At 38.9% G+C, this 21,260-nt stretch overlaps 1 protein-coding gene across 1 annotated transcript; it reads left to right on the top strand.

Annotated features, from left to right (window-relative positions):
* Nucleotides 1–5,482: 5,482 nt before the first annotated feature.
* On the top strand, nucleotides 5,483–20,130 carry LOC117375892 (AP2-associated protein kinase 1-like). Its single transcript, XM_055224224.1, has 20 exons — nucleotides 5,483–6,184; nucleotides 8,296–8,414; nucleotides 9,147–9,255; nucleotides 9,358–9,500; nucleotides 9,561–9,682; nucleotides 9,766–9,847; nucleotides 9,960–10,092; nucleotides 10,181–10,284; nucleotides 10,371–10,450; nucleotides 10,518–10,698; nucleotides 10,754–10,897; nucleotides 11,081–11,263; nucleotides 11,610–11,791; nucleotides 12,318–12,511; nucleotides 12,587–12,652; nucleotides 14,067–14,171; nucleotides 14,270–14,362; nucleotides 14,906–15,049; nucleotides 15,467–15,550; nucleotides 18,262–20,130. Exons 1-20 carry the CDS (start codon nucleotides 6,022–6,024, stop codon nucleotides 19,020–19,022), a joined length of 3,192 nt encoding a protein of 1,063 aa, XP_055080199.1. The 5' UTR covers nucleotides 5,483–6,021; the 3' UTR covers nucleotides 19,023–20,130.
* The last annotated feature ends 1,130 nt before the right edge of the window (nucleotides 20,131–21,260 follow it).

Here is a 21,260-nt window from a genome sequence, read left to right as displayed (position 1 = left end):
GTGACAATATGATTTATTGAGCTTGGCAAAGTCCAAAAACCAAAAGCTCGCAGTTATTTTGTATGTCCACAATAAAGTATTCTTCTGTGTTTTCCTTGAATCACTATTTGACATATTTGTCACATCAAAATATGGAGCTTTGCTATGCTAAGGGAGAAATGTGTGTTGACTAAATACATTTTAGTAGTTTTGCAATAAAAAGAAGCATATTGTAGCTGAAATGCATTTACTGTATATAGTAGATGACTACTGATAATAATGCTGCTGTCCTTGTCATAAAAAGTATTTTTTGTGTATGTGTATGTATATATATATATATATATATATATATATATATATATATATATATATATATATATATATATATATATATATATATATATATATATATATATATATATATATATATATATATATATACATACATACATACCCCCCCCCCCCCCCACACACACACACACATATAGATAGATAGATAGATAGATAGATAGATAGATAGATAGTTATTGATACACACACACCCCAGTGGTCTGTCATAGACCACAATGTTCTAACAGCATTTACTGTCATTTTTTTCATTTTACTGACTTGTGCCACATTGGTTCAGGAACACCAAAAACAACTGGACATGGAAAGGTACAGCTCTGTTTCAGTTCATCTGAGCTGAAGGTGTGCCGTCTGCTAGGAGCCAGGAGCAGCCTGTCGTTTTGTAGCCAGAGATGTCAGGCTCAGGAAACAGTGCTGATGCATATGGCCACCTTTTAATGCCTGCTTCACTTCACACCATCCATCTCATTTTACACAGACTGCTCATTTGTCTTGTGTTTGTCAAGCTTTTCTTCAGCCAAGCAGAAAAATCTCTGGTCCAGACTGGGCTCTGGACCTGCACGTACGCAATGGTTGCTCACACTGATGAAGTTGTATATGTCACAAGCCTCAAAGTCATTTTTTATGGACTATTATTATATATATATATATGTGTTATATAACATTTTTCTTAATTTTTTCTACAGAATGATGTGGAACTTCACTTTATTTTTTATGGTTATGGTCTGATATTATGACTTGACTTAATTTATATATTTATTTATATATAAATATATATATTTACTTAAGCTCTATTCTGCTATACCATACTGAGGTCAGTACTTTTTCAATTTTACACAACAGCGATGTGCAAATGTCAAATGGTGTTCAGTTTGTCCCATGTGTTTAAGAGGGAAGTGCACTGTGGGAATACTGACTATTTTGATTGACAGTTTCTGTTGGGAATTCTGTTTTACATTTCTCCTTAGGGATAGCATTTTTGAGGTTGTGCGAAAACAACTTTGGATATAGTCAGCCTCAGAATGTTACATTTTGTATGTGATACAAAATGACCATGCCATGGAGGGCTGTCTTTATTCATTTTAAAGCAAATGTATGATGATTTAGTTTAGTCACACAATATTTTCTCTTACTGTGAGCTGAAATGTTTAAAACACTATGGTCTGTAAAATTCCTACAGTTTGTAAGGAACACTCCACCCTGTAGGGATGCTATGAGAAAAGTCCCAGGGCTCAGGAAGTTTAGACTCATCTCTGCATCATGACTCTTCCGGCTGATCTGTTGATAGCCGGTGGCTGGGTGGGCTAGTAGTGAGTTTCTGGTGTGAAAATTAAATATATTCTGCAATGGAGACAATATCACACTTATGATGTCTATTTGCCATGTCTATTTAACTAACTTTAGGACTCATTTAGCAATACAATTCAATTCAATTTTTATTTGTAGTCATTGTCACAGAAGAACAACGAAATTGCGTTTGGAGCATCCCATAAAGTGCAAACCCATAAATAATAAATACCCCTTAAACCCAAGTGTAAACAATTGACCCAGTGTGGCTTCAGTACAGCATGAGACAGTTCTTGTAGCAGCATGATGAGGGCGTGTCAAGTAACGTGCACAAAACAGGGACATACAGACAGAGACCTGAGAATGATGACAAAATGCAACAATGCAAGCAGTTCAGTGTTATTAAGGGTTGGATGTGGTTTTTGTCCGTGAGAGGGGGGCAGAGAGAGGCCGAGAGGGGAGAGGGGCAGAGTTCAGGAGCCTCACAGCCTGTGGATACAGACTGTTGGCCAGTCTGGATGTTCTTCAAGATTCAATTCAAGATTCAAGATTCAAGATTTCTTTATTTGTCTCCCTTAGGAGAAATTTTTCTTGGACCAATGGGCTGCTCACACCACAAAAAACAAACAAAACCATACCCAGGGTGCAGTACATCTCTCTCAACACACACACTCATTTCTACATCATTCATCATTTAGCAGTTCCACCGAAACAGGCACAAATGAATCTGTCTATATCTGTTATATTTCCACCGTGGTACCCTGTACCTCCTCCCCGAACTCAACAGTTCATACTCAGGGTACAACACATGTGTCGGGTCTGAAAGAATGCTCCTGGTCTGTCTCCTCATGGCCTGTTTGTAAAGTTCTTGAGGGCTCAGAGGGACAGCACAGCCCATAATTTTCCCTGCTGTCCTCACCAGATTTAAGATTTGGGTTTTTGATTTGACCAGCAAGTTTCCAAACCAGCTGGTGATTCCATATCTTAGCACCGACTGGCCCGTATGGACCTGTACCTTCTCCCTGAGGGCAGCAGGTGAAAAAGATGGTGCGCAGGGTGAGCAATAGCATATATATAGAGAGCATTACAACTGAATAGGCACCACACTTGATTACAGTACACAAATATTGTTAGGATCTGGTTGCCTTTATATTCTGAAGGGGGCGTAATTTTGGCATTTACATTACTCTTCAATTTAAATTGGTTAAAAAAACATGTTGACACTTATCTGGTGCCAGACAAGTACTTCCTACCACTGATTTGATTTTTACACCTTGTTGTTAGCAGCTGCCTCAGGTTCCATCAGATATCTTGATTTGTTTCCAAGCCCTTTATCAGCAGAGCTGTCATCACCACAGCCTTGGTCAGTGCACACCTGCTGCCTCCCCCCCTTGACTGGCAGAGGAGCTGGTCCTTAATGTAGACCTGTGAGTACAAGCACATCAAAAGACTGCATATAATACCAATAATCTGTGGACCGTTGCAATTTAACTTGAATATTTAAACTGACTGATTGTGGGTGCTTTGACAAATACAAATGTGTGTTGTATGAAGATTCAGTAAAAGGTTGTTTATTTCATATCTAGAGCCAATGTGTATGAAATAGACTACTTGAGTTCCATAAGAGAGACCTATATGTACCAACTAAGGTACTTGAACCAGAGCTCAACTTTATCACAACTTCAAAACAGAATTACGTTTTAAACCAAGTCTTTTTGAAGAACATAGTGACAAAAGTGTCATATCTCTAGAAAGGTTTATAGCTCTGACGAATGGCTGCAGTAATTAAAGAGTCCGTGTTACACTATTTTCTGACCTATGTTATAAGGTTGTTTTCTCATCAAAAACATACCTGTTGTGTTTCCTTTCATTCACACGTTTTGCACATGAACCCTCACATTCAGGCTGAGTTCTTCTCTCAAACAGAAAACACTCCACCTTATGATGTCATGTGGAAATATAGGAAGTGCTCCGCTGTGTTTTTAAACTCCATACACCTTCACTATGATCATTTGGATGATTTCAGGCAGTTGCCAATTTTTACTGAACAAAAGGTAAAAGGTAGAAGCTAACTTGAAAACTACCACTTCATGACATCACAAGGTGGAACACAGCATTTAGAACTTTGGAGATGTAGACAGAATAATACTAAAGGATTACTCAAACATGTGTGAATGAAACAAAACACAACTCCAGGGATGTTTCTGACATGACTTAAAGCTCACAAGTCAATCTTGTGTAATACAGGATCTTTAAAAGCTTGATCTTCTCTGTTACTGAATCCCGTAAAGTCAAAAGTGTTTGCTAAGGTATGTGACTGGCTTTCTTGAACATGGATGAGAGCCAGATGTGCTATATGTCTGCTGTGGAAAAGAGGGTTACACCATAATTTAGCTGCTTCAGGGCATGCTTTACCACAAAATCCTCAAGCGGTAAGAACTTACAACAGAGCTTATTGCCAAAACATATGACTAAAAAAACACCTATTTGTCCAGGTTTTTTTCATAGTTATTGCTTTGCTTGTAAATTTATGTAGTATTACATTAAAAAACTACCCTCCATTTATTCAATTACCGTTTATTCAAGAACCTTTAAAAACCTGCTTTGTGGGTGGGGTGGCATCAGATTTTATTTCACATGTGCAGCATTTTGAAAATTTTGCTTTTGTCAGATGCTAAAAATTAAGTGAATTTGATTGATAAGTGTTAATGGCAAAATTCTGATAGCAAGACAGCTAATTGTACTGGCATCAATGGCATAGAGAAATATGATAGGGAAAGGTCATTTGAAAAAGGCCATGTGTGATACTTGGAACTAGGGAAAGGGCAAACCATGTCATAAAGCACTTAATCTGAAGTTTAAAGAGTTCAACACAAGGCTTTTCTTAAATTGTGTCTTCATTCAGTCCATGCCCAATAACTGATTTCTTTGGGGTTGAACTAAATCAAATTTTGCTGTGCTGCAACTTTTTTGGACAGTCAGATAGTATTAATTTTTACAGTACTGAGCAGCTGATTAAAATAAAATAAAACATGAGTCGCAGTAGGCATATGGGTTCTATTGCAGTGTAACTGATTGTTCTTATATTCTGGGACAATAAACTCTTAAAGAGGATCAAGTTTTTTCCATTGGTTGCAGTTACATGCACACTGCAAATCTGATTTTTATCAGATTTCTGGTGTTAAAATATTATTTAAAGGACATCCTTTTAACCATGATCACTTTGAATACTCACATCAGATTTTGTGATTTGCATGTGATTTAAATGATCTTAAATGTCCAGAAATTCAATAATAATCAGAGTTTGGTGTGCATGTGGACATAGCCATTGTATTTGGCTGGTTTACTGATCTGGTCTAAGCTTCTGGAGTGAAACTTATAAAGGAGGGCACCCTGGGGAGACTCTTTAGTCAGTCAGCTTGACAACCTGTTAAAATAGGCCAAAATGCAGGAAATACGGTCTCCAATAAAATGGAAAGTGGGCTATATAGGCCTAAATATATATTTTTAATATTTTTTGTTTAACTGACTCGAATTGTCTCTGATCTGGACTGGCAGACAACGGAGCTTCCATGGGGCGCTGTTTATTTAGTAATACACAGCGCCCCCTTCCGTACACAGTCTCACATGACCAGAAATTCCAAAAACACTGCAAAAGCCTCGTTTTAATTTTGATTAATGTCATTAATGTCTGTAGGTTTGACTTTTTGAAAAACACTATTTTGTGTCCTAATAGTGCCAATTAAATAGTGAATGTATGTAGACTCCTCATGTGACCTGGCTGAGAGACGCAGACAAGTTCACGTGACCAATGAGAGGAGTTGCAGTACAGCCCGCACACCGCACGGGGGCGCTGCACATGACTGTGGCTGTATGTGCAGTGTTTGTAGCTACATTAGCTTGTTAACATGAATTCAACCTAAGTACCTCGATGCAGACTGCGGACACCGGCACTTTTAGTTTTCATTGTAAGTGTAGGTTTAGATGACCGGATAACGTTTCAGATGGAGATGTATGATAAGCTGCACTGGACACGGGGAACCAGCCGGACCGCCCGTGTGGTCTGACAGCTGTCACCGTGTGTGGAGCCACTTAGCCCGGTGTGCTAAGTGAGCTCACGGCTAACAAGTGCTACAGAGCTGGGCTCGCGAATCCAACAACTGTCGCTGCTCACATTTGGGACAGGTGCCTTGAGATGGACATCACATGCTCCGTAGAGACAGTAACATTTCAAAAGGTGTGTTTTTTGTCCTAAACGCATTTTGGAATAAAACAAGATAGTTAGCATTTTAGCAAGAGAAAGCTATCTGCTTCCATTCAATCTCTTAACATCACTGCGATATAAATACAGCAAGTTGACGCGTCTTTACCACCCTACAACTAACTATTTTAAACGAAAAGACAATAATGAAGAAGTTTTTTGACACTCGCCGAGAGCTCGGGAGCTCAGGGCCCGGCTTAGGAGCCGCTGGTGGTGGAGGCACTGGATCCGGTGGAGGGAGCAGCTTCATTGGACGAGTTTTCAACATTGGTCGTTACCAAGTCACGGTCGAAGAAATTGTTGCTGAAGGTATCTTTTCGTTTTACTTTATTGTACGTTTTATTGTGACGCCTGCATTTGTCTTTACCCCACGTCTGTTTGCAAGGCGAGCGCAGGGCTGTGTTTGAGACGCACCTCTGGTATCTCCTGCACTGAGGTGACTTCAGTAACATGGAGGGCCTGTGCTGAGTCACAAAAGTGTTTAGTGTGTGCACAGGGAGCGGCAAATCATCTGTAAAGTATGACTATACCTGCTGCAGGAAGAAATAAAACTTGTTTTTTTAAAAGAGGCGACTCAAGGTTACAAGTTTCCCATGAATAGCTGCCAATGCGTTGTTGTTAAATAATATATGAAAAACACTGATTTATTCATTAGGCCTATGGATGGACAGCAACTGTTTCACTGTGGCTTTATCAAAGGCAGACATTTGAACCTCTTTGCTCTCAGGAAGACTTGTTCTGTTAGGACATACCAACACTTTCCACATCAAACCAAGCACTTAATCTGCGACAATCTAATACAGTTTTTAAAGGTGTTGAACTTTTTAACTTTGTTCATGCATTTTATCTTACCCAATATTTAATATGTTCCAGTAAAGATACATGGAGTGTGCCCAGCCCAGCCCAGCCCAGCCACACCTGTTTATTCAGATGGTTTCAGCTTTACTCAAAGCTATTTTTGTGAGCTCTGGTTGTGTCTTTTGGACAGCAGGCTTCTTCATATCTTTACCAATATTTTGCAGCAAACTGCAATTAAGAAGACGTTCAGTTTTACAGATATTTAAATACTGATTATATTTTTGTTATGTGCTTCCCCTCATTTAAATGCCAGAGGGAGATGGTTCTCTTTCTATCAAACTACTATGTGTTTACATATAGAATTACAGTGTGACATGACTACCTCCCCTGGGCATGTCTTCGACTACAACACAACAAACTTTACAAATTTGCACTTTTAATTATGTTTTACCTTGATTGTGCTTTGGATGTTCATTGCATTTTTTCATAAAGCCAATGGTATTTTTGATTGGTATTGTAGTATAGTAGTTTAATGTTGAGGTAAAGGAGAAGAGACTATTTGTAGAAGCACTACTTTGGTCACACTCGCTACTTAGTGCAGAGAAGACTACAGCTAAGTGTTACCTAAGAACATTGCTAATCCCACTAATTAACAGGCATCTTAGATTAGACTATGAAACAGCAAGGATGCAGCTTCAGAGCTCTGCACCACGCAAAAACACAAGCTGTTACTTATGCTTCAGCGTGGCCTGTCCTGTGTAATATTTGACAATTGTTGGCACAGCCATTTTAATAGCGGTGTAGGCAATAGTGTGACCAAAATTTGATGATGAATATTGTCATTTCCTGTTTCCTAATGATTCATCTACTGACTTTGCCCTTCTTTTCAGCACATTTGCTGACTCACACTTGTGTTCATTCAAGCTTCCCATACAAAAGTGCCAAACGGCAACCTTTATTTAAATACAGTATTTTCTGGCCTTTTTTATGGAAAGTTCTGCATTTTTTTGTGGAAAATTATTTTACAAAATCCAAGACCAAGAACAGACATTTTATCTTTAAAGGCAATTTAAAATAATAACTATAAAATAGAGAACAACAGGCTGAGGTTGTACAACATGCTAACGTAACACATTTATATTTATTCAGCTACATGAAGCATAGACAACGAACTGAATACGTGTCTGGTATGTTAACCTAAGATATTAACAGTTAATCAGGTAACTAAAGCATAAAAAACAAGGTAACACAAGTTTATTCTCAATCTCATGACAAATCACTAAATCCATTGAGTTTTTCATCCTCGATGTCGCTTCTGAACAACTCCGCCAGCTCTGGAAGTAGATAAATCGCTTCTTCGGTTTGGCTGTCATACTGGTACACAAGCTTAAAGTGCCCTTGTGTGGTTGTTAGTGTGACATTAATGAACATGTGAAATTATATATTTTAATAATTTCACATATAAGTCGCATCGGAGTACAAGTCCCCCGGACAAACTATGAGAAAAAGTAAAATAATAAAACTGCATTAATACTGCATACTTCATATTGACTGTATTGTGGTACTGACTGTATTACATTACATTGTTATACATCTTTTTGATTTTTGTTTTTCTTTCTTAGGAGGATTTGCTATAGTATTTTTGGTGCGCACTCATCAAGGGGTCCGCTGTGCACTAAAACGAATGTATGTCAACAATGAGCATGATCTGCAGATCTGCAAACTTGAAATACAAATTATGGTGAGTATATTTGTGGTAAAGAAATGTTTATTGTTAATATGATATCTTTCTGAAATAGTATAAACACAACTGCAGAAGATTTATGTCAGTAACACTTAAATTATGTATTGGTTCAAGAATGTAACTTTGGCCCCAATTTTGGGAGGGTACGTTAAAGAAGGGTATGTCATTAACTGGGTTTAAATTTTGTTTTCCCCCCTATAAATTACTTAAATTACTATTCGAAATTGTGATAAAATAGTTGGAAAGGCAATTCTTCTGTATTCAAAATGAGCCTTGCTCAGTTCTTGTGGCCACACCCTGGTGGTTTCAATCTCAGGAGATTGTTATCATTGCCCTTGGATCAGACACTGCTTGTGTTAGAAAGTGGGGTTGGCAATATGGGAAAAAATTAATATCTCCAGCTCCATATATATGTTGATTATGCACATGACAATATTATTAGAATGCATCAGATATGTGAGTGTAAACTTTGTGGGTAAGGTTCAAGTATGGGACTAGAAGTGAATGTACTATACAGTTACACAAGTTTAGAAATGTCACAGTATATCTTTGTTTGGAAGATAACACTGTGAGGTTTTTTTATTGTCTCTGCTGAAGCCTTTTAGATCATTTTTATTTTTTATTTTAGAGGATATACTGATATTCCAATGATTATCAATTTTTGGATCAATCTCACACCTCTTAAAAATAATTAATTGCAAAATAAAATAATGTCTGTCATTTCTGCAGAGGGACCTTGTTGGGCATAAAAACATAGTTGGTTTTTTGGACTCAAGCTTAACAGCTGTTGGTGCAGGAGATGTCTACGAAGTTTTAATCCTAATGGACTTTTGTAGAGGTATAGTTAGTCTCTTAAATATTACAATTATTTTGGTTAGAGTTTCACAAATGATTATATGGGTCATGTATGCATCTGTCTGTGTGTGTGTGGGGTTCTTAGGAGGACAGGTGGTGAATCTAATGAACCAAAGGCTTCAGACGGGGTTCTCTGAGGCAGAGGTCTTGCAGATTTTCTGTGACACATGTGAAGCTGTTGCACGTCTCCACCAATGCAAGACACCAGTCATTCATCGAGATCTGAAGGTAATTCACAGGTGACACTGACTTTTTTATTTGAAATATTTATTCACATTTTTCCACCAGGTTGAAAATATTCTCCTACATGACCGAGGACACTATGTGCTCTGTGACTTTGGAAGTGCCACTAACCGATTCCAGAACCCTCAGACTGAGGGCGTGGCGTCTGTGGAAGAGGAAATCAAAAAGTGAGTTTTGACTACAAAAACGCATCCGCTTTTTTCACCAATATAGTTAGTGAGCTCATGAATTTCCCCTTTGTTGTTTGTAGATACACTACTTTGTCTTATCGTGCCCCAGAGATGGTAAACCTCTATGCTGGAAATGTCATCACAACAAAAGCAGACATTTGGGTAAAAGTTGCTATTTTTGCACTATAATACAACTATAATACAGCAGTGAATACACCTCTCTATTAAAATCATTATTGCATATCTAATAATTATGGATTTTATATCTGTTCAGGCCATGGGCTGTTTACTGTATAAGCTTTGCTTCTTCACACTACCTTTTGGGGAGAGCTCAGTAGCCATTTGTGATGGCAGTTTCACTGTCCCAGACAATTCTCGGTATTCACAGGAAATGCACTGTCTCATCAGTGAGTACACCTGTTTTTATGCATTGGTGATTTGGATTATGGATTACTATGTATATGTATATGTGTGTGTATATATATTTTACTCTAGGATACATGCTTGAACCTGACCCAGAGAAGAGACCAGACATTTATCAAGTTTCCTACTTTGCCTTCAAATTGGCCAGGCGAGAATGTCCTGTCCCAAATGTACATGTAAGTCATTATTTTGTAGATCTAAGATTTCTTCTTTTTATTGCGTTTCTTGAGTGACTACAAGTGATTTAATGACACTGTTGTAGAATTCACCCATTCCTACAAAACTTCCTGAGCCCATCAGAGCCAGTGAAGCCATGGCCAAAAAGAGTCAAACCAAAGCTAGGTGAGAGTAAATCTAAGTAACTGACAATTTTGTTCTCGTATCATATATTAACATGTGCAGTTTTTAGGCTTACAGACCCTGTGCCCACCCTAGAAACCTCCATTGCTCCACGACAGCGACCCAAAGCTGGCCAGGCCCAGCCTCAGCCCATTTCAGGCATGCTTTCCATTCAGCCCGCAGCTACTCCACGCAAAAAGTCTAATGCTGCACCAGGTATAAAAGGAGAATTCTGTTTAATTAACAGTGCAGTTTAAGCAATAGTTTATACTTGATTTTTTGTTTTAGGTGTTGTCTCACCTGCAGCCACTCCTGCTGTTCAGCCTGTGTCCTCAACCAGCTCAGCCTCCTGCTAACATGCAGCCACAGCCTACACAGCAACATCAGCAGCTCCTCATGAAGCAACAACAACAAGCCAATGCATTTCTAAGCCCCCAAAGTAACCAGCAGGTAACAAAGTCCATGCACTCTTCTTTTTTTTTTTTTTTTTTTTTTTTTTTTTTTTTTTTTTTTTTTTTGTGAGACATTTTCAGGTTTGACAGTAATCGATAGCACTGACCAGAGAGGCTTTTGTTAGTCTTTTTTTAAAAGCACACATTACTGGCTATTTATATGTAGCATTCTGTGGCACAGACCATCCATCTTCGCAAAAGTGCTTCTCTGGCATCTACTTTGCTGCAGTCACGAGCTAAAGTGTCCCAGCAGCATCAAAAGCAGCACACTGTTCTCAGTGGTGGTTCACAGTCGGTGCCTTCTCACCTCACTCCAATCCCAGAGTCTGCAGCGACTGCTCCAGGAGTGGACGTGGAAGTCGTGGTAACATTGCCCCCCTGCTGCTTGTCTGATGCTTTCTACCAGGGTCTAAAATGGCTTATCTGAAACGAATCACTCAAAATGTTTGCTCTTTCCTACTTGGGACAGCAAGTTGGAGAGGGCTGTGATGGTTTTCTTTGCCCTAACATGATTTATGATCCAAAGCTTTTTACTGGTACACTATCCTCTTTCCGATGATCATATATGGTTTATGGGTTACTGTACACTTTTTTTTCTATGGGATGTATGATGAAACATATTTTCTTCTAAAGGGTCATTGATATTTTGACTGTGAGGCAGAGGTAAAACCACAACTTACTAACAATAAGTTTAAATCTATCTTTTGCAGAGCCGAGGCATGCACAAAGTAGGCTCCTTAACTCCTCCTTCTTCACCAAAGATGGCTCAAAAAAGTGGCCACAGACGCATTCTGAGTGATGTCACTCACAGCACTATTTTTGGGGTTCCTGTGAGTAAATCCACCCAACTTCTTCATGCAGCAGCAGCTGAAGCCAGCCTCAACAAGTCTAAGTGAGTACAATGACCCCTCACACACAAAAAAATCAATTATGTATAACATTAGGAAAAATGTTAGGAGAAATGTGTTATAACATTGTTTCCTCATTAAAAACATACTTAAAGTGCTTTTATATGTCATAAGTGTATGTTTGATTAATCATTTGATCTCTCCTGGGCCTTATTAGAATCGTACTGCTAACCCTAAGCAGGATTCAGTCTAATGCTCAGCCCACAAGTCTACATGACCCATGCTCCCGCAAGATAATTTTCCATAAATGTACAAAAGCAGGATGCTAAACAATACACAACAGCTGCACAAACCAATGTGCATTAGTTTCATTATCGGAATGCACGCTGATTGTGTTGTGATGGCGTTCTGAAGGGGGAGTGAGGAGGGAAGGGGCTATTCAGAGTGTCAGAAACAACACTGAAACATTTGAATATGTTGTTTTGGGAAGTGAAGTGTAATAGCCCCTCTTTAACAAATGTATAACTAATTGTATAGCTCTGATGCATATCATTTTTTATTTTTTTTTAGATCTGCTAGCACTACTCCCTCTGGCTCACCCTGCTCATCTCAACAAAGTGTTTACCACCCGTACGACAACAGCACTATGACGGCCCACCCTGCAGGCAACAGCCAGCCCAGTTGGAACCCTTTTGGAGATGATAACTTCTCAAAGCTTACAGCTGAAGAACTTCTAAATAAAGACTTTGCAAAGCTTGCAGAGTGTAAGAGTGCTTATGTTAAAGATTAACTTTGGAAAATGTAGTAAATCTAACTGCTATTGGTATGTTTGTGCGCAGCTGGTCTAGGAGAGAAGCTCACTGGCTCCAGTGAAAATATCATTTCAGGACTCCAAGCATTTCCAGGTATAGCATTTTATTGTTATCATTGTATTTTTGTATTTAATAATACACTATTACATATGTATATCTTCACTTTATTCATTGTAAACATTTCACTACAACAGGCAACAGATTTAGCCTTATAATGTAAAAAAAATGTGCATCAAATATATAAAGTCTGGACATGTATGAGTAGAAGTAGAATCAGAAGAAGAGATCTGAGCTTTGAAAATAGAAAGAAATATTAATCTTTGTGGATTTTATGGCTATTTAAAAATGTGGTGGGGCAAAGGTTTCCAAGGTGACAAATGTGACCTAATTATGAAGGTGACCAGAGGGTAAAAGGGCACAGAGCTTTGGGCAGGGATATGTTATTCTGGGTGCTCAACTCACTCACTTGTTCAATCAGAGCAATTTTAAGATTTTTGTGGTTTGTAGCCCAGTGGATGCAATTTGAGCTTGCTCACATTTTGGGAGGATGCAGTTTAGAACCTTTTGACTCTTGCTTGTTGGTATTTAGTCGACAGTATCTATTTAAGCAGCAGCCTCACAGTAGACCCTTGTCACATGAATAGTGAATAGTGTGCATAGCCATGGCTCCATCACATCTCATTTGCGGATCTTTGGCTGTTGCTTGGTAACCTGGAGGACAACTTCTTCTTTGTTAATTGGATTTCCTTGTTGCTAGTGGTACTTCCTAACAGCACTACTGCAGACTGAAAGTTAAATGAGCTGCCTTGTTAACAGGAGAGGCCTCCTGCAGCAAACTCCTTGGTGCTGTCACTCTTTAAGGTCCTGGACCGACTGGATAAAGCTAAACTATTACATCATCAGGGCATAGTAATCTGCTTTTAAAGTCTCTGGTGTAGCATGGATTAACTGTACCAGATAGTGCTTAGCCTCAAAGGGATAAATTAGCTTTACAACTATTTCAAAACTTGTATGAAAACTGACTTCTTATCTTCATTGGAAGGAGCAAAGCATCACATCTGCTGTACCATTTTGTGACCAACACATTCCTCCTCTAAGACCCACCTTAATGCCCCCTATTGTTGTTTCCTGTGAGTATGAGATGCATCCAAAAGCAGTTGTGAAAGACGGCATGGGACATAGTATACCTGTCAAGATCTATGTATTTTAAATGATACTTTACTAATAATACTAATGATAATTGTTGTGGGTTAGGATTCATTATGAGTTTTGACTGTATTTAAACTACATTGGTACCATTTACCATACCTTTGGTTTCATTACTCCATTGTCCTAATCTAGACTTTGCTGTTTGCTTTGTGGTATAACTATTTTGCCTTGTGACAGATGTGTGTGCAAGTGAAGTCATTTTCTGTAAAACTAACTGAACTGGGACTTTTTTTTTTTCTTCCATTTGCTGTCTCTGTCACTCTTTGCTCTCCTCCCTTCTTCTATTTCTGTCTCACAGAGAAACTGATTGAGGGGCTCAAGTCCCCTGAACCCTCGCTACTGCTCCCTGACCTTTTAACCCTGGCTGACCATTTTAAAACTTCCTCAGAAAGATGCACGGATGGTATCTGCTCTTGTTGACTCCACCCTGCTGTTACTGTGGTCCTTACTTAAAATAATTAAACTTTGTTTTAATACAATGGTTTTGTTTATCTTGTGTAGCCAAAACTGAGGTATGTGTGGACTCACTGATTCCTGGTTTAGAGGCTCCACAATCTCAGCGGCAACCAGACGTGAGCTCCTCTGGCATCCAAGGTCAGCTGTAGTTTGAATGTAGATCATAGTCATAACATGTAGGCACCGTTAACCAGTGAGATACACAGTGATTTCAGATAGGTCCTTTTCCACTTGTACACACCCTACCCAGCTTGACTTGCCATGCCCCTCCTGGTTTTAATGCTTTATTCCACAAGGCTCTAAGGCATAGGAGTGGGCACTGTTTAGTGCTAAGGCCGCACTTGCTATTATATATACCTTAGGCAGATATGTGACAACTTGGCTATGTTTTTGTTGTGAAAAAACTTGTAATGCCAATCTATAAACCTGCAAACATTTTGAATAAGTTGCAGAATTTGGTGGCGTGTCTGTGTTATCATAAGCAAAAAGCTGGTCTAAATTGGCAAGTAGTGATGGGCGTAGCTCAAATAGCTAAATATTGCTGGTCTTAATATAGGATTAAGAATACAGAGGGAATCCCCATTTGTCGGTTGCAGTGCTTCATAATTGGCATGTTGTGAACGTCTGCTAAAGCTAACGGTCCAACCACTTTGTCCTTCTGCTTGGTCCTGGCTGCCTCAGACCCTCTCACTGGTGATGGCTCTCTGCTGGGCTGCGACCTCCTGTCTCATTCTCCTTCTCACAGAAACCAGTGTGTTCCCTCTGTCAATAACCTGGGCTCTAGATCCTGTCTGGAGGAACGGTTGACAAACCAAGCACCTGCTGGTAAGGCCATGTGCTTTTTGGTCAAAGTAAAGATGGGCAATATGGTAATTTAAACCTAATCATGATTCGCTTTCTGTGATGATGTACTCATTTGGTCATATTGTAATTTTCTTCTTCACTACTTCTATATTTAGTGCTGCTGTCTGCTCAGACAGACACTTTTCCATCCCACTTCACATACTGGTTAATCTTTCTTTGTTAAATGGCCTTGTCATTCACTCAGAGCCAATCACAGTGAAGTGTGAACATCAAAATTGTGATCTCAGAGACTATTGTGATATTATTTTTTTGCCATATCGCCAATCTTTGGTCAAAGCCTCAAAAATGCATGTTCTGTACTTCCTGCTTAATTTCTCTTTTCATTCTGAATCTACATTACTCTTTTTCCATTACGTCCTTGGCTGTTTCACCCCTCAGACTCTTCTCTCCTCTGTGGGCACCAGGGCAACAGTGATGAGTTTGACCCTATACCTGTGCTCGTCTCCAAAAACCCAAGTCAAGGTAAGCTCTTTTGAAAACTGAGGATGTTGAGACAGCCTTTCTGCTTGCACCACCAGCCCTTGTAAATGTCTGTTTAAGAGTTACTAGCATAGACATGATAAGCTGAGAATGGCTTGCATCCTGTCACCTAGGCTATGCATCTCATTGTCATATTATTGAGCGTTACTTCCTTGTTTTTATGTCAAGCGTTCCACCGCCTGCAGGTGTTTTGGTCTTTGTAGTTTATCTTCATATTACAATGGTTTCCCCTTTCTCTCCCTGTATTAATGCATCTGTGTAAAACTGATCCCTGCTCACACTCTGCCTGTCTTTTTTTCTCTTTCTGCCCCTCTGTTCATGCATCCTTCTACCATTATCATCAATTATTAATTTCTCCATTGATTTAATCTTTGTAAAAAAAAATAAATAACTTTTACTTTCACACTCCCCTTTGGCTCCATCTCTCTCCTTCTTTTGTTTGGTTTCCCCTCTTTCTTTCTGGCACGTTTCAGGTGGTCACTCGCGCAGCAACAGTGGCACTTCTGAGTCCAGCATCCCCAACCTGGCCCGCTCCCTTCTGCTGGTGGATCAGCTCATCGACCTCTAGAGGCGGTGGCAGGGTCGAAGGGGCAGAGTTCAATGCTAAAACAGTTGTAACAGGGCGGGACCGGGCTAGGAAACAGGGACACTTCATGTAGCACCTTTTGAACAAAGAGAAACTAATTATATTGGTTTAGGTTCTGACCATTCTTTAGATGTGCCTCCTTGGCCTCCACTCCATCTCTAGCTGCCTGATAAGCTGGCTTCATTATCTCTGCTGAGCTGCAACACAACAGTCATGTAAAACAGTCACGAATGCCTGAACATATTGTTGGCTTCTGTTCATACTTTGCTCATACTTTTCTCTCATTGAATGCACTGCCATTGTGAAGTCTTCATGCCGAACATTTACATGACAAACGTTTGTGTTCTTGTTTAAGGTTAACAAAGGCTTTTGTTAAAGTTGGGTCTATTCATTTAGTACAGGGGCCTCAATAAACTTACCTACTATTATATATGCACTTTATGCTAAAAGCTTTGAATTTAGAGCCTTTGTGCTTCTCCTATATAAAGTACTATGGCAAACATGTGTACAACTATGTGTTTCAGGTAGTGCACCACGTATCAACACAATAATCCGGAAATGTTATAATAATGACATCAACATATTACTACAATATTGTGGACCTGTGGCACCATTGGCACAGCAGATAGTTTGACCTTCATGTTTTGCTATATTTACCAGCTTTGATCAGTTACTTGGATCAATTGGGTCTTTTTTAACATCCTGATGCCTATATTATGCATAATGATTGTGGAGATTTGGGGATTGACTGGATTTTTGTGTGAACCAAATCTTTTTTTTGTCACCTTTGGTATGGAGTAGTAGGTGGGACATTTCCATTATCATAGTTTTAAAGGGTTACTGAATGATGTATTGTATTAGCCTTTTCATGTTTGCAGAAATTATTGTGAATTATGTACAAATCGTATGGAGGATATTTGGCAAATGTGGTGGTGTCATACTAAATGATACTTTTATTACATAGTCATTTTTGTAACAGTCATATTCTAGTGCATTTTCCATAGTGATCAGGCTGAGTTCAGTGAAATTAAAGTGTGTTTCATGAATACTCATTTTAGATGTTATCTTTAGTTATCAGACAGAGTTGTGTTTGAGTCAGGACTACTGTCCTCTCCAGTGTTATCTTGAAACACACTGTCAGACTACATAGATCTACATAGACAAGCTACAACTGCTATATTAGCATTGATATTTACTTAGATTTATTTTATAGTAACACTATTGCACCTACATCACATTGTAATTAATTGCACTAATGCCACACAGGAGATATTGTATCTCACATTATATTTCAATTATGCATTAAGTGTAATAAGGCCCGTATAGCCATCAAAACTACTTTTGTGGAGGTTGTAACATTGCATTGTCATCATGACTATTCTATGCAATATGTTTACTTTTTATCAGTACAGGGTGATCTGTAGTCTATCTTGTCTTAAAGGTTTTACTTGTTTTGATGATCATTTTGTTGTGCTGGTTGAATTTAAATAGTTCTGTTTACTTATATCATAGCAATCAATAGCAAATGTCAATCACTATTGAGTGTGTACTTCTATTTTTCTGATCTAAGGCTTAAAGTCAATAAAGCTCATAATTGTGAATGGAACTTCAGTCTCACTGAATCATTGACACTAAGAACAGCTAGTTTCGTATTGTTTTGTGAAAATTAGGAAATGTAGATAGTTTTAGACAACTTGTTCCAAAGAGATGGCTGTAACTACCACGTCAAACTGCTGAGGTAAGAACGATGCGTGTTCATCTGTGCAGTCTGTCTCACTGCTGGCGCCTGTGCCGTGAATACTTTGTTTCCACTCATTTCTTGTCTGTTTTACTCTAAAACAAAACTCTGATGTTGCATTTTTAGTCAACAGTTTATTACAGCTTATTTAAGGCACATTTGTGAAAGCAATGGTTTTGATGTTTTAATGGTAGCACTGGTCTGTCTATTTAGATCAGAGGCATATGTGTGTTTGTTACTGTGACGTAGTTTTTCTTCTGATGCCTTTGTGTGGTGATAAAAATGCTTGTATGTTGTGGTTTCTAACACTGATAAACGATTTGATAAACATTTTGATTTGTTGATGTCTTGAATGTCTTCTGCCAGCAGATCTCGAAGGAGAGAGTAATGGCTACACTGTTCTCGCTGAGGGACACGAGAGGGAACCTTCAGATCCTCAAACAAATGAAGGCTGTGTGCACTCTAGTGATGAAGAAGAGCAGGAGGCTAAACAGGATGAGAGTGGAGTGTCTGCTCACGATTGCAGTGGCTCCAGGCCACTGCTTATGGACTCTGAGGATGAAGAGGATGCTCCTCACTATAGTACTGTAGCCACACAACCTCCACTGGCTTATCCTCCAATAAACAACATGACCCAAAACAATTTCCAGCACACTTGTGCTGCTCCTCCTGAGCAGGCTGCAGCAGCCGATGTGTTCTCAAATGCCCCATTTCGGACTGCACATGAAGACACATGTGATGTGTTTACCAATGCCCCGTTTCCACGACCCTCTGCTGCAGCACAACAGCCCATCGATGTCTTTGCTCAAGCACCGTTTGGAAAAAGAAAGGAGTCGATAGGAGTGGCCAGTGTGGCTCTATATCCACCTACAGGAACAGCCACTGAACCGGGAGTCTTAGGGAATGTCACCCCGCAGCCTTTCCGTCCACAAGCTTTGGCCAAATATTCTCGTCACTTTGAGGGGACAGTCTCGCAGCAGCCCGGGCCAGCTCCAGGCTCTGTAAGCAGACAGGCCACAGTGGGGATTGTCCGGTACCACCCTTTACACACATGGACCCCAGAAAGGAGCGCTGGAGACCCCTTTGTCTCTGCACCCTTTCACCTCAAAGCCCCACAGGAAAAGCCTTGATAAGCACTGAGACACATGTCCCAGTCTAATATGCAAAGTCCTGCATGCGCTCACCAGCGCCTCAGCTGGACTGCAGGCCTGCATGGATCTATTGCACAAGTAGCCTAATACTCAAAGTACTACTGTGTCATTTAGATTTGAATGACAACATCATTCATTGACTGATTTTACTTTATGATAATTCATCTTCATGGTACTTTCACAAACTGATTATATGGTGGTTGAGTTAGTGTTCCTTTCTACCTCACATTTTGGTTACGTAAGGACTTGGTGAGGGAATAGTAAGGTTTTTTCTACTATAATTGTTCTAAGATGTGTAATCTTTATATGCAAAAGAACAATTGATAAGTGAATACATGGGATTTATTTCTATTGATTCACAACTGTTGTCTTTGGCCATCAAACTTGAGATTGTGTTTTAACAGGATGCTGGATAAAAATGCACATGTAATTCCAGGATGAGAAACATTGCAAAATGTTTGACTGTTGGACAAAGAAACACTTTTCAATAACTTGATATACTCACTTGTCATTTGTTTGTAGCCCCATGTTCTGGTTGCATGATTTTATTTGTCTCCTCCTCCTTAACTGCTGCATTTATGTATGGTAGTTGCATTTAGCATAAACTGTGTTGCCTTATGCAGTATGCAAACACTTACTCACACACTAATGTTGATGAAAATGAAAAATTCTGAAAATATTTTACGCAGTCTGACAAAGACCAGGTCCTTTGGCACAGCCATCCATGTCCATGAATGTACTGGTCAAAGCTTAAACCAGAGATCATGAAACGTGCCTCCTTTTAAAATGGCATTTGTTCATTGTTATGTGAGAACGTCTTTTGCAAATCACAGAGCATTTTGTCACCATGGCACTTTTAAGAAAGAGGGTTACACCTTTTTCAATCCAAAGTTTGTTTCTTTGTTGCAATATACACTATCTACTTTGATATTTTGTATGCTGAAGTGTACAATCTTAAAAGACCTTCTGGATGTGTAAAAATGAAGTCTGCACATTGTCCCTAACGAATAGCCAGAGCTCTTTTATTGACTTTGCGCTCCAAGGTGTTTGGACACATAGCCTATAAGAATTTTATGGAGAACACACAACTGTCTGCCTTTAAAATCATATATTAAAATGTATCTAAAGATACTGCTATTTGTGTTGACTATTCTTATCAAATTGCCACTTGGTTTAAAGTATGTACAGCGTTTACATATCTATATTAAAATTGGTTTTGATTTGTCTTGTACATCTATCCACAAAAATATAGTTTTTGTTTTTTATTACTATTAATAGGGCCTGAGTATGAATATGCGGAGTTGGCAAGTCAGCGACTCATCCACATCGCACTTGTGCGAGAGCCCTATTGTATTTGTAAAATTTTGAGGAAAATCACAAAAATCAAGCATCAAAAATTTGAGTTCAGTGAGCTCTAAGTGTGTGAAGACCCAGAGAAAAAATATTGAAAGACTACTCAGTAGCACCACCTCAAAAATCGATTTACATTGCCCCAGTTGGAGCCCAGACCAGAAAAATGTCATCGTAGACAAATTAAACTTAGTATCAAAAATAGGATCGTCAGGACATGTAAAAATGATATTATATTATAGCCCCACCCTAAACTCTACAGGAAGTCAGCCATATTGGATCAAACCCAGGATTGACAAAATCGGTACTCATAATCTTTCAACATCTCCAACAGTTTTCATTAAAAACACTTCAAACTTGGCCAAAAGACACAAAACCCATGTGCAATAAAAGGTTCTCAATTACATTTAAATAAAATGTTAGGCGTGGTCATGGTGATTTTTCAACAAAGTGTCAATTTTTGGAAAAAAAAATTAAAAATCTGTTTCACAAACATCAGATTTGAATGGGACCAATGAAGTGTGCGTGTACATTACATTTCTAAGATAGATGAACCTTTATTCGTCCTACAGTGGGGAAATGACTATTGCAACGCAAAGTTCAAAAATCAAGATAAATTGTACTATAAGGGATTTACAGTAGACATAAAAACTATAGCACAACACCGTCAGCAGAGTAAAGCTATGAGGCTTCAAAACTCTGCACAATAAGTGTCTGACTGTGGTTCTGAACAGTGCAGCATATGGACAGGAAAAATTGTAGATAAAGTGATTTCAGTGTATTATATTTGTTTGATTTGTTAGAAAATGTTTCAAGCTCAACAATATTTGTACAATAAGTGGCTATAACTATGAAATATTTACAGTG

The sequence above is a fragment of the Periophthalmus magnuspinnatus genome, chromosome 9 (genome assembly GCF_009829125.3).
Source record: "Periophthalmus magnuspinnatus isolate fPerMag1 chromosome 9, fPerMag1.2.pri, whole genome shotgun sequence".
NCBI classification, from domain to species: Eukaryota; Metazoa; Chordata; class Actinopteri; order Gobiiformes; family Gobiidae; genus Periophthalmus; species Periophthalmus magnuspinnatus.
The sequence above is the reverse complement of the archived record's forward strand: the minus strand, read 5'-3'. Positions and strand labels throughout refer to the sequence as shown.